The sequence below is a fragment of the Lampetra fluviatilis genome, chromosome 10 (assembly GCF_964198595.1).
Source record: "Lampetra fluviatilis chromosome 10, kcLamFluv1.1, whole genome shotgun sequence".
NCBI lineage: Eukaryota > Metazoa > Chordata > Hyperoartia > Petromyzontiformes > Petromyzontidae > Lampetra > Lampetra fluviatilis.
In genome coordinates, this window is record NC_136284.1 from 16,344,885 (window position 1) to 16,359,199 (window position 14,315).

At 44.9% G+C, this 14,315-nt stretch overlaps 1 protein-coding gene across 1 annotated transcript; it reads left to right on the top strand.

Moving 5' to 3' along the window:
• Positions 1–5,594: 5,594 nt before the first annotated feature.
• Positions 5,595–14,102, top strand: LOC144934658 (uncharacterized). Its single transcript, XM_078860713.1, has 5 exons — positions 5,595–5,951; positions 8,712–8,770; positions 10,898–11,097; positions 12,443–13,091; positions 14,038–14,102. The coding sequence occupies exons 1-5, from the start codon at positions 5,827–5,829 to the stop codon at positions 14,100–14,102; spliced, it is 1,098 nt and encodes a 365-aa protein (XP_078716839.1). The 5' UTR covers positions 5,595–5,826.
• Positions 14,103–14,315: the final 213 nt, after the last annotated feature.

The following is a 14,315-nucleotide window of genomic DNA, read 5'->3' on the forward strand; positions in this document are numbered from 1 at the left end:
AAAAACCCTCTGATAAGAGTATGTGCCTTGCGCAGCACATTCACTTAACTTAGTCGGTGTTAACACCTTAGACGACAGTAGCCCAGAGGCTGACGAGTTTTTCAACATGCTGCAGTCACTGTACACATTTTGCTCTTCATCCACACAAAGATGGGGGAAAGTCTTTCGGAAGACAGATGTCAGACTGACATTAAAATCGTTGTCCAGTACTCAGTGGAGTGCCCGGGCAGAGTCAACCAAGGCACTGTGGAGAAATTACATAATCATTAGAGAGGCCTTCAGTGGTATGTGCAATGATGATAATGAGAAAAGAGATACTCGAATTGAGGCCGCTGGATTATGTGCTAAACTGGACACCTTAGAGATGGTGTTCATGACACATTTCTGGGACGTCATATTTGACCGGTTCCATGCTACAAGCATGCACCTACAAAAAAGTGACATTGACATCTCTGTAGCAGCACAGCTTTTGTCTTCGTTGCGGGATTTTGTGGCAGGACAGCGAGACCAGTTTGAGGCTTTTGATAGGGCAGCCTTAAATGTGACAGGTGTCTCTCAGTCATACAGTGAGGGAAAACAAGTATTTGATCCCCTGCTGATTTTGTACGTTTGCCCACTGACAAAGAAATGATCAGTCTATAATTTTAATGGTAGGTTTATTTGAACAGTGAGAGACAGAATAACAACAACAAAATCCCGAAAAACGCATGTCAAAATTTTTATAAATTGATTTGCATTTTAATGAGAGAAATAAGTATTTGACCCCCTCTCAATCAGAAAGATGTTCGGCTCCCAGGTGTCTATTATACAGGTAACGAGCTGAGATTAGGATCACACTCATAAAGGGAGTGCTCCTAATCTCAGCTTGTTACCTGTATAAAAGACACCTGTTCACAGAAGCAATCAATCAATCAGATTCCAAACTCTCCACCATGGCCAAGACCAACGAGCTCTCCAAGGATGTCAGGGACAAGATTGTAGACCTACACAAGGCTGGAATGGGCTACTAGACCATCGCCAAGCAGCTTGGTGAGAAGGTGACAACAGTTGGTGCGATTATTCGCAAATGGAAGAAACACAAAATAACTGTCAATCTCCCTCGGCCTGGGGCTCCATGCAAAATCTGACCTCGTGGAGTTGCAATGATCATGAGAACGGTGATGAATCAGCCCAGAACTACACGGGAGGATCTTGTCAATGATCTCAAGGCAGCTGGGACCATAGTCACCAAGAAAACAGTTGGTAACACACTATGCCGTGAAGGACTGAACTCCTGCAGTGCCCGCAAGGTCCCCCTGCTCAAGAAAGCACATATACATGCCCAAGTGAAGTTTGCCAATGAACATCTGAATGATTCAGAGGACAAAAGTGTTGTGGTCAGATGAGACCAAAATGGAGCTCTTTGGCATCAACTCAACTTGCCGTGTTTGGAGGAGGAGGAATGCTGCCTATGACCCCAATAACACCATCCTCACCGTCAAACATGGAGGTGGAAACATTATGCTTTGGGGGTGTTTTTCTGCTAATGGGACAGGACAACTTCACCGCATCAAAGGGACGATGGACGGGGCCATGTACCGTCAAATCTTGGGTGAGAACCTCTTTCCCTCAGCCAGGGCATTGAAAATGGGTCGTGGATGGGTATTCCAGCATGACAATGACCCAAAACACATGGCCAAGGCAACAAAGGAGTGGCTCAGGAAGAAGCACATTAAGGTCCTGGAGTGGCCTAGCCAGTCTCCAGACCTTAATCCCATAGAACATCTGTGGAGGGAGCTGAAGGTTCGAGTTGCCAAACGTCAGCCTCGAAACCTTAATGACTTGGAGAAGATCTGCAAAGAGGAGTGGGACAAAATCCTTCCTGAAATGTGTGCAAACCTGGTGGCCAACTACAAGAAACGTCTGACCTCTGTGATTGCCAACAAGGGTTTTATCACCAAGTACTCAGTCATGTTTTGCAGAGGGGTCAAATACTTATTTCCCTCATTAAAATGCAAATTATTTTATAACATTTTTGACATGCGTTTTTCTAGATTTTGTTGTTGTTATTCTGTCTCTCACTGTTCAAATAAACCTACCATTAAAATTATAGACTGATCGTTTCTTTGTCAGTGGGCAAACGTACAAAATCAGCAGGGGATCAAATACTTTTTTCCCTCACTGTATAAGCACGATCTTCAGCGAAAGAGGAAATACCAAACATTTGCAGATGAGAGCTCAGAGTCACGTGTGACACTTAAGGGGAGGGAGACGTTCAAAATAGAAACATGTTATGTTGTCATTGATAAGCTAGTGGCATGCCTTGAACATCGCTTGGACGCTTACAAGCGTTTGTCCAGTCTCTTTGGAGTTATGTTTATGTCAGATCAGGTGTCTAACAGTGATGTCATAGTGGAAAAGGTCAATGCACTCTCCACTGCATATCCATCAACGAACTCATCCAATTCAAGTCTTTCATGTCTGACTCTGAGGGTGAGAAGTGCCCAACTCAATTACTTGAGACGTTGCAGGCACTGCATGTGCAGTCAGTGTTCTCCAATGTTTTCGTGGCACTTCGGATTTTTTTTTTACTTTACCAGTGACAAACTGCCAGGGTGACCGGACATTTTCCCTTTTAGGTAGAATAAAAAATGAGTAAACACGTCTCAGCTCATTGTCACCTATGTCAATAGAGTCAGACCTTGTCAGACAGCTAGATTTGGACGATCTAGCGGATGATTTTGCGAGGAGGAAGGCAAGAAAGACAACAATATAGGAAAGCGGGGGAGGGGGGGGCTCCAAAAGACATGTACCCAGGGGCCTCACGGGACCATGATCCGGCCCTGCTGAAAGGCGTCCATTTCGTGTGTAATTTAAGACGGAGTCACCATCTGAAATCCGCGTGAGCTCTCTCGGAAATTAAAACGGTGACACGGCGCAGAGAGCTGCCAGGAGCGCTGCAATAAACGTGGGAGCCACGTGACGGGATGTGTGGCACTCACCAGAATAAAAGAGGGGGAGATGTTGGGCCCTCAGGTCAAAACACATCGTCGCAAATCATATTAGACCACAAAGCGCGATTATGTTCGCGCCTAAGTCCACTGTACGAGGGTATTTATTTATTATCGTAATCTGGGAGGATGTTCGGGTTAGTGTGTATGGGGCTGGGGAGCTTAGGAGCCGCATCGTTTAGCATCACACTCTTCTACAGGCACGGTGCTGGAGTCCATGCCTACTATTCGTAGCATGTGCTCGACCTCCACTATATGACAAGTTAGCCTGGCGCAGTATTATAATTTTTAGCACTGGGAAAACAAAGACGGCCATTTGTGGTTTGGCTTCACCACCCCCTCGTTTGTCAGCCAACCAGGATTTTCCCCAACCAATGCTTTATTTTGTTAATGAAGCACTTCACCTGGAAACTCGATCGAGGTTGATACAGAGCACACACGGAGAGTGACGCGCAAACACACACGGCGACAAAGGGGATCGTTTTTGTAGCTTCTTGTCCCATTGCGTGTGTATAGTAGCACACTGGCCAGTCGAGACAAGACTGCTCTATTTTTTTGTTACAGAAAAGATGAATTCAACAAAAGTTGGGAGCTATGAATGCATAATAATAGCTTCTGAGTGCAAAAAAGTGAAACATCTTATTCCTTTACATCAAGTGACTATCTTCGTACGTAAACAGGAAAAATACAATTATATTGAGTCTGTCAGCCTCTCCTGAGCAGCCAGTGATCTCTTCACCTGATTCTGCTGTGCTGGGTAATGACCATTGGCGCTTTCACGGACTCATTCTCTCACTTGAAGCGCTTCACAAACACCATGGGGCTGCTCAGCTCAGTCCAGTAATACAGTACGACATGCACTATGTACTGCCGTGGTGTATTGTTCGTAATATAGTTATTAAATAGTAGACAAGGGTATATTTTACCGTGTCGAAATGAAATAATGTTACGTTGTGGTCCTATGAGTCTACTGCACCAGCGTTTGGTTGGAGATTTCCCTTTTGTCACAATCTAAGGCATGCACAAGGACCGATATCATCGCTCCACTGCTACACTGGGCGTCCGCTCGAGCAAGTCCCATCCTTTGGCTGTAAATTTGTCACCAGTCTCGTTCATTGGCCAACTTCCCTTCCAGTGACCACTTCTGTTTGCGCAACATGCAGACAATGCCACGTCTCTAACTTGTTTGTTCCACGATACATTTATTCCTATTTCTGTTTCTCCACGTATATTTTTTGTCATGCATTTATCAAATCCTATTTTCACACTTGTCAAGTTTTGTTCCATTTTGTAACTAAATATCGATGTTTCTGATCCATATGCCCTGATTGCATACTTTATTACAAATGTAGTGTCAGCGGAGTGGGAGACAAGGTTTTTCAGGATCACCTTCTTTATTCACGCCTTCAGGTTCACAGGTTCGCCTTCGTGCTCTCCCTAGTCATCTAGCCTAGCATTAACACAACCCTCACCGTCAAACACCCACAGTTCCTCCGCCCTGCCGACACAGCCGTGTAGATGCTCACCGGCGTGTGTACTACTCGTCCACCGCAGTTGCCATTGCTGGACAACAGTCGGCGCTATTACACTACACATACAGTACCTTAATTTGTTCATTTTTAATATTTAATTAAAACGTCTAAACAAAGTTCTGCTGTTGCTCGACATTTGATGTAATTTTAATCCAGATCTGATTTTGATAAATTCCTTAGATGCAATATATAGCTATACTTATCATTTTAATACATCTGTTGTACATTAATTGTTTTGATCATATTTATCTTAATTCCACGTTGCAGGCTTCTTTATGAACTTTTTAAAAAATTGCTGTGGTTAATTTGTATTACTTATAATGACCTTGTCAGAGGCATTTTCTTAAAATTTCGTGCACTCTCTCTGTTTATGTGTATGCCTTTGTTTCTCAAATCCACTTCTTTTCAATTCAGTTTTAATACATTTAAATTTTCATGAAATGTTTGAATGTTGTGAATATCCAATGAAAGTATATCTGATATGTGTTTTACAATATGTTTATGTAACCTCTGTATAGCGGATTCTCACCTGTATATTCCCCTCCTGTGTTGTATGAATACTGTTACCAAAATGTCTCCATTCGTTACCTCCATTGGCGTGGTGATTTGTTTATATTCCCCTGTACGAGCTATAATTTGCGATTTACCATTGATCAGTCTTGCAGATTTTATGTTCTCATTTTGTAATGACATATTCAATTACCTGTACTCTAAACATGTTTTTCAATTCTTTCATGAATGGTCTTCTGTGTATCCTGTCCCGAAATCAACTCATTTTGCACTCTATAATGCACAAAGACAGGTGTTATTAGACTTTTGCTAAACTAACCACATGTATAAATATGCACTTAAAATGCGTATCATAGGATATAACGATTTGTGGAACAATATCACACGTAATATATCTAACTTACAGCTTCAGAATAATTGGAGCGGCTGAGTGTTAGTACTAATCTTGGCTGAGCTGGGGTTTCTCAGTTGCTCAAATGCACTGGTCCAGTGGGGGTTGGGTTAAGGGGAGATTGTGACGACACTGAAATAACCAAGACAGGGAGAGACAGAGAGAGGAGAGGGGAGAGCCAAAAGAGCGAGAGAACCAAGAGATGCCGAGATAAGGGAGCGCTGAAACGGACAGGAGCTCTGGGATACACATATATGATGGGAGAAGCAATACTAGGAAATAGAATATATAGCTAAGGAGACAAAGCATAAAAGGGAGAGTTGGGCGAGTCTGAGAGCCAACATAGTAGACACGAGAGCAGACAGTGAAAAGTGAGAGCTGCAATGCATCCCAGATAGTCACCATGGGAAGCGCCTCTGCTTCCATCTTCGTTGTCGCTTCACTGCTGCTGCTGCTGTCACCATCCACTGCCCTTTCCGAGGACCAGAGGATGGAGGCTTCGACTGCCCCCCCAAGCGGCGGTGCCAGGTGGCCACTTGGCATTGATTTATCGCTGTGTTACTGTCGTCGTTGAATTAGGAAGGCGTGAATTGCGCTTACAGTGGATGTCTAACATTACTCTTTTGAAATGATCGTTTGAATTAACACAACGGTATAAATGTGTAGTAAATACGTTTTCTACACTCTACATTTGAAAATACCATGCATGTCGTACTGCTATTTTCAGCGTTGTGGATATTAAATAAGTAATGGTTTTATTTTTTAAATCAATTGTAGTGCTGTTCTAAAATGACAAAAGGCAGAATTAGTTTATGCCCCTCTGATACATCACGCTGTGCAAATATGTATGATTAACTTTTGCAAATATGATTGATCGTAGTCTTGGTTCATGGGGTCATTATATAGCTCAAACTACACTCAAAATTGTTCATCTTAATCAACATTATCCTAATTCCGCGGCTCTCTGGCAACACAATGATTAACATTCGGCTCATAACCTAGGTTCCCTATTTCGTCGGAAAAACGTTGTTACTCTACATTTTGCAATTTCATTGTTGTATTTGATGTGTGAATTTGACCAATTGAGCATGTTTTAATTCGTAATTTAGCAAAGGTGTTCTTTACTATGTATTTGTGGTCTACCTTCATATTAGGTTATGTGAATTGTGGTAGCACTGCTTGAAATTGATCTCAAATCCAGAATCTGTCAAATGCTCCAATGAGGCGCTTGAACACACGTAGAGTAACTCGATATTTGTGGTCTAGAGGTTCGATGAGGTGCCCTTGCTGCTGCTACCCACCTAGGTTATAGGAAAGATGGACACCTTCTTATTAAACACTTCTTGACATTAGTGTAGTGAGTCCAACTGAGTCGCAAACGTTCTCTTGGGAGCAACACGTTTTATTAAACTCTTAGCACAACATACTCCAAGTTATTAACACAGCACACTCTCGGGTGGTGGCCACCCAACTAACCATGCTACGGCGGAACTAGACACGGTTCCGCTATCCCGGTCCGGACCACAAGCTGGGTCCCGGACTGCGTGGCTGGAGGCTTCTTCAAGCTTGACGTGGATCTGCTGCCTCTCCAACAGTAAGAACCCCGAGCCCCTCTCAGGGCACCCCTTATATCGGGCCAGGCTGGGGTTGGCTCCGCCTATCGCCCCGCCCACCTTCTCGATCTCTCTCGCCCCCTTGCCCGAGGGCTCTCGAAAGTTATTTTCAGACCATGTGACCACCCATTGGCCCCCTCCATCGGTGGCCCCCCTCCAGTATCATTCTGTCACATGTCCCCAGGTCAGCCAGAATATCATGCCCCCAACGTAACCCTAGCTGGCTGACACTCTCTCGCTGTCGCAACGGGAGCCCACACCGCACGCTGTGCGTGGTGCCACCGCGCATGACCAGCGATCCCGCAAGCCCCCACTAGGGCTGGTACTACACCCCGCGTCCGGGGTGTACACACAGTATACATCCCGCCGTGGCCTCGCAAGCCCGGCACCACACAATGACATTCCCAGTCACTACATGAGCATTAGTGGGCAGCACTCGGCACCGGCAGATATCCATGTTGACAATATTTACCAGAGGTGTGGACTCGAGTCATGTGACTTGGACTCGAGTCAGACTCGAGTCATGAATTTGATGACTTGCGACTCGACTTGGACTTGCATAACAATGACTTTGTCCCACCTCTGATATTTACACCACCCACCCCCCGCATTTCGGACCAGCCCTCAAAATTGGCATTGACCCAAATCCAATCCAGCAGAGAAGAGCCTAGCCAACCACGTACCTCGAAGCTGCACTCGCTGGCATCACACGGATGCTGCGAGCGGCTCGAGAAGGCAGAGAGTGGGTCTTGGCGGCCAAGACGTTGAAGAGGACGAAGGAGAAGAGACCGAAAATGGTCCCAGGTTACTCTTTTTATTCCCATAACTTCAAAAGCCGGGGTGACGTCGTACCGCGCGGCCAATCGTGCGCCTACCTGTGGTTACCGCCCCCTGTTACAGTGTCCTCCTTGGAGTGCCGCGGTGGCGGCGCCGACCACCCATTGTCGCTCGTTGCTCATTGTCTGGAAGGGTGCCCGGCTGGCGAACACACACCCTGCGAGTGTGTGTTCAGTATGGGGGTTGGGAGGGGGGGACAGAGGCGCTGCAATTCTCGTGACCTCATGGTCTGATCTTCTTGCTTAATATTCCACCCTCAGTCCCTCCCGATGTCGTGAATAACTAACTGCGGCTCCAGTGAACCTTTTCTTTTTGCGCCCATAGAATCTTAAGCCAACTCAGGGGCACCGCAATGTCATCTGTCCTGCGAGGGGCGGCCAATCTCATGACACTGGGAAACCGTGGGACTTTCCTCCTAGGGACCCATCGGATGAAAACCCGTTGCACCAGGCGACCCCCTACCAGGACACTACGTGTGTGCACTGCATGTGTGTGCTCAGGGTGGGGGGCAGGAGGGAGTCGTGGCGCTTGCAGAGTTGCTCCAAGGCCGTGGCACCACATATGCCCATGGCATTGGATGGCCAGGTATGGCTGCCATAATGCAGGCCTCTAGGGGCCAGGCCATTCAACAACTGAGCCAACTTGCTCCGAGTGGCCGTAAAGCCATGGCATAAGTAGCTTGGTGAAGGGTTTGCTAAATAATAAATACCTAGTCGGCCATTTGAAATAAGGTGAAGCAAGATTCAAAAATGTACAAAGGAAACCTCACAGAGCAAGATTCAGAGCACAGAGCTTGTAATAATTGTTTCACTTCCTTTGTGGTCCTGACTGCTTCCAGGAGGAGGCTACCATTCTACTTTGTTCCAGCGACCCTTCCTGGGCAAGAGGCATGGACAGGTGCACTCACATGTTGTCACAACATAATCCATGAGGTTGTCACACCTTTGTCTCTCTTGCACGTCACGTATTTTGAACTGGCTAATTTGTATTTCACCAACTCAGATATACAATTGTAATGTCTTTAATGCCCACAACTCTGCCACACAATACATTTTTGAACCACATCTCTAGTTGTTAATCAATTATCGATATTTAAATAATCATTTTCGAAATTGATTATCATTTCAGAAAAGAATGAGATTAATAATTGAATCCAAGTAAATTTTAGTGACTTTGAATTGCTTGATACTCGCAGACTTTATAAATGGCCGCTGTGTTGGAGTGTGAAAGGTCAGTCGCAGATATGATGGGCACCAATGGATGGCAGGCCTTGTAAACGGCTTGGTTGTTTCAATACACATTCAACTGATTTGCAGAACCAAAATAAATAAAAACCCTACTACATTACTACTCCGGTTTATGTCTCCCCATTTTATGTCGTTTCGCAAATACGTCGTCACTTTATTAATCCACTACCCTGATTTATGTTGCCTCAACCCATAATTACATTGCTAATAGCATCCGTCCATTCTCGTATCCGTCACCCCGGCCTTACACTCCACCTACCTGTACAGGAACTACCTTGCGTCGTGCATAATGAAATATAGTGTAGACTACATTGTATATAATTTACGTACAATATTTTGGTGATTTTTAGAATGGTATTTTACTCTGTATAATTTGTGTTAAAGTTTACTGCTGTGCACTAGTGTTGAGGAGCAGTATTTTTTGTAATTTAATGTAAGATTTGAACATTAACACAGCTTCACCATACCCGCTGTCTTTGTTTAGCTCCTGTGCCAACATCGCTTTGATTTACGTCGTTTCGATATTTGTCATTGCACCTTTCAGGAACGGATCCCCGACGTAAACTCGGGTATTACTGTATTTGGTTGACATTTTGAGCGAGCCAGATAGAAGCCAGATAGAAGCTTGATTCTCTGAAAGGTCTCTAGTATTTTCAGTTTTACATTGCAACTTTACAACACTAACATAAAATGTTTTAAATATGATTTCATCCATTCTCTGAACTATTTGGATTATTCTATGTAATTATATAAAAATGTAATACAGCATTTAAAATAACATATTTTAAAATAACATTTATAATAATTTAAGAGTTTCTATTTTTAACATTAGAATTGTATTATATATGAAAGAAGATGCATACAAATCGCCCAATGTTTTAATTTCCCCAGGACAACTGAAGAAATTGAACATGTAGCTCCACATTCCTTATATGATTTGCCTGCCATGCAGCCTTAGGCCCAGTTACGCTTTCAACCACCTTGCAGGGGTTCAGTATGTGAGCATATTGATCAGTATAGGCACATGGAAGTTATTTCAATGACACGAGTTGTCAACGAGAACAGATTTACAAATCACGTGAAGCAAAATGAACACACTCGCAGCCATGCATATAATTTCAGAAAAGACTTCTGCGAAGAAACGGAGCCATGTTATACTATGCAGACAAAGTCATTGGAGCCGAGAGACTAAGAAATGTCTTAGGCAGAATAATTGAACGTTCGGAGTGCAAAGAGAAGAATGTGAGCGATAGATGTTTTTTTACAAGAGACAATTCAAAGAGTCGAGTGCTGAGAAGCCTTCCACGGTTTTCAATCATGGTGAATATGTGAGACGTGAAAGTGATTCGATGTCCAGGTCGAATAGCATCGGATTAGATGATATAGTTGAAAATAACATCGCTGTGACTAAGCGAGGGACTGCCAAATAACACTTCCAACACAACAAGCAATAGCAACGGCCACGGCCATTGTCGTGAAATGAGAAAAGTAAACCTAAACAATAATTCCTTCAGAAACAACATTGTCAGTGCCAATAACATGGCATACACCGGCAATAAAATCAACACCTATGTATGTATGTTGGACTTTCGCACCGTGTGTAGCCAATCATGCTACTCGGAGCTGCGGGGAAGGATACCAAACTAAACACAAACAGCGGTTATAAAGAAATGATTCAAAACTAATTTCTTCTAATATCTTTCAGAGGCTGTTGCCCGTGGTAGCTCGCCTCGCAGTGGTAGTCAAGCATCAAATCACAGCGTTTGCTCCCCCACAGACACGATGGTGCGTGATACAACAACAACAACACGTTCCATCACGAATCAGCTACCCCTTGGATTCCAGACAAAGAACTCTGGGAAGAAAGAGAATGGAATTCAGCCAAGGCAACATAATCGTACACAGCGCGATCAACCTGGGGCAAGATCCCCAGCAATGGGAGATGCTGGGGCAAAGGGCTTTGATGGCCACATACAGGTGAGGATGTATTCAGCCTGTCCCCATATACATTGAATACAGATTCTTGATTAACCAAACATTAATTAACCAAAGCCGGAATATGTTAACTACCTTGCCTGGTATACAGGGATCTTAATTTTGGAGCTTTCGTGACTGCAGGAATTATTCTTTGGTTTTTTCGGTAAAGTCACGTACTTTACTACGCGTTCTTCGTACTCATTGACATGTTAATTTTTTCTGTAACCCCTCCCTCTCTCTGCCTCCGCCCCCCTCTGTTTATTTAAGGCCATGCCACAGAGACGATCTCCCTCTCTGTGCCTGTGTTACTCTCTCTATGTATCTTGGTGATATCTGTCTGCTTATATGTCTGTCTATAGTTTTCTGGTTAGATTTTTTGTTGCTATATCATTTATACCTGATGATGATTGCTTGTGTTGCAATCGAAACGTCGTATGCTATTATTTAATTTATTATTTTATCTTTATACGTGACTTTACCGAAAAAAACTAAGAATGGTATACAGGGAGTTGTGGATTCGATCCCGACCCTGACGCCCTCATATTCTTGGCTTCCCTTACACTTGCTGAGTGTCTAATTCCCTTTTAACAATATAAAATTAGCGTGCTTGGTGTCCTATGTTTAGATCTAGCCACCCATCATTACAATTAGGTTATACATTTTAACAGGTGAACTATTATTTGGGTCTTTCGGTAAAGCCACGTAGATAGAAAAATAATAAAAATATCACGACGAAACAGGTGACCTGTTTCAGCCTAATCTCCACAGGCTACTTAATATATATAATGGGATAATGTTTCATGTAGTCCAGTTCTGATTTCACATTAATTACTATGTCAGATTAATGACATGTAGAAAACCAAACTCTACACAAATTGAACATAGAATCAGATCAGCATTTGCAGTCGGTTCGTTATTGATATTTTGGGGCTGTGGTATTGTTTTCTTTTGGGACTGTTGTGAGTCATGACGTGACTCAAATTCCAGAGTTCTTATATAATTGGTGATACAATGCATATATAATAATTTTAATAAGCATATCTCACCCGGAGGTGCTGTACAGAACTTAAAAAAACTATAATGGAAATGTTTTTCGTCCAGTAATTTGTGACAAATCTCGGACGACCAACTTGCTTCACAAGAGAACCCAGTTTACAGCTGCATTGATTTGAACCCTGGATATCAACCAGCCTGGTTGAAAGCCGCGACCACAAGCCACCACTGCGAATGTGGCGATTTTATGTCAAGTGATATTTAACTGGAAAATTATATTTGAAGAGAATGTAGTAACTAGCGTTGTATTTGTAAATGCAAAACTACACATTAATGATGTTCACGCATACAGACCTCAACTCGACCTTTACAGGACTCCTCAAGCCCAGGAATCCTGGTACATTCGGTGCGCGTGCTTGGGGACACAGATCACAGTGTCGTTCTGGCGTGGCGCGTGGGGCCCATGAACGGGGACATGAGAAGATCACACGGAGCTGACGGCATCATTGGGCCTACAGAGGAGATTAGAGCTCGAGATCCAGACGGCGAGCGAGAAGGAAGGACGGAAAATGAAGAGGGAGGCAGCACTGTCAAAGAAAGGGGAACTGGGAGGGGAACTGGAAGGCGAGGACGGATGGGAGCTCCTGGGTCTGCAGGGTTCAGCATCTTGTACGCACGCCTGGGCGAGCAACAGATGCGTCGCTTGCACGTGCCGCCTGACCACACACGTGCCACAGTGCCAGGCCTGGAGCCGTATGTCCCGTACGTGGCTTGTGTGGTAACACGGAGTGGCATTGGTAGAAGGTGGCAGCACATGCCGCGACGTGAGCAGTGCGTGGTGTTCTCCACCGATGAGGCGGCACATGCTGCAAGCACGCAGCGCTTCATCAACGCTGTGGTGGCGTGTGTGGCCGGCGTCATTAGCGCACCACTCGCCGCACTGCTATGCTGCGGTGCGGTCAAGCGCCGATGTCGGAGGATGTATGGCCAGCGCTTCCAAGGCACGGGAAGATGCGGGAGGGGGAAGGGGGCGGGTGGGGAAGGAAGTCGCAACGTCATGCTCGAGGGTGTACCAGTGTGATCATTGAGTGGCTCTTTATTTGGTTTAAGTTATCTCGCATTGTGATATATTGAGTTTTGAGCTTACTTTCCCCCAAAAAACTGAAGAGCACAGATTCGATATTCATTTACTCATCGTAATAACAATTACATATTTAAGAATGCACATCTAGTGGTGCACATCTTTAATGACAACTGCCATTTTACCCTGGTCTCAGACTCTAATTGTGGTTTATTTAACCTTCTAAAATAAGTTAAGCTATACAAGCCTCACATGTGTTCGCTGAGACATAGTATCACGTGGTCTATAATTGAATACAATCTGTAGGATCTAACGATACTGGAGGGGGGCCACCGGTGGACGGGGGCCAAGGGGCAGTCACGTGGTGCCAAGGGGCTCTCGGAAGCATTCGAGAAGGAGCTCGAGAAGCCTGGAAGGTGGGCGGGGCTGAGGGCGGAGCCAGCCCCGGGCCAGGAGCACATAATGAGAGCTCCGTGAGCAGCTCGGGGTTCTTCGTGTGTTGGTGTTGGAAGATCCACGTCGGGGAGAAGAAGCCTCTAGCCACGCGGTCCGGGACCCGCTTGTGGTCCGGACCGGGATAGCGAACCGTGTCTAGTTCTGCCATAGCGTGGTGAGATGGGCATTCGAGACCTAAGCGTAGGTTGTGTTGTGTTGCGTACTGTTATGTGAATAAATAGTGTTGCTCCCAAGATAACGTCTGCGACTCAGTTGGACTCACTACACATGTAAACACATACATACATCGTGGCCACAAACTCCAGATGTCTGCAGTATGCCTGTACGTGTGTGAGCAGAGGAAGAGTATCTGCATGAGACGTACGCCAAATTCGAATCGATGGCTGTGCGTCCTGAACTCCCTCTCACAGGCGAAGAGGGGATGCCGCCAAAACAGCACCTCCACCCCAGACCCGCAGACTCAGAGGGCCACTGAAGGCTGAGAGTGCCCATGATGAATTATAATGTTGATACAACCATATAATGAGCCAGTGGTATACTTCGACGAGTCACGATTTCCGATCTTGCTGCGTCTGCAGAAATGTGTCCCAAACCCTTAAGGGCTACGTCGACCTGGGAAATGATATCATCAACTGGGATGTGTTTAGGGGCAGTGGCGGCTCCTGCAAAATCTCTCAGGGGGGGCAAA

Coding starts and splice junctions, on each gene's coding strand:
- LOC144934658 (XM_078860713.1), top strand. CDS start 5,827: ATGGGAAGCGCCTCTGCTTCCATCTTCGTTGTCGCTTCACTGCTGCTG. Junction 5,952..8,711: donor CCCCCAAGCGGCGGTGCCAG/GTGGCCACTTGG, acceptor GACTGCTTCCAG/GAGGAGGCTACCATTCTACT. Junction 13,092..14,037: donor GTATGGCCAGCGCTTCCAAG/GCACGGGAAGAT, acceptor TCCCTCTCACAG/GCGAAGAGGGGATGCCGCCA.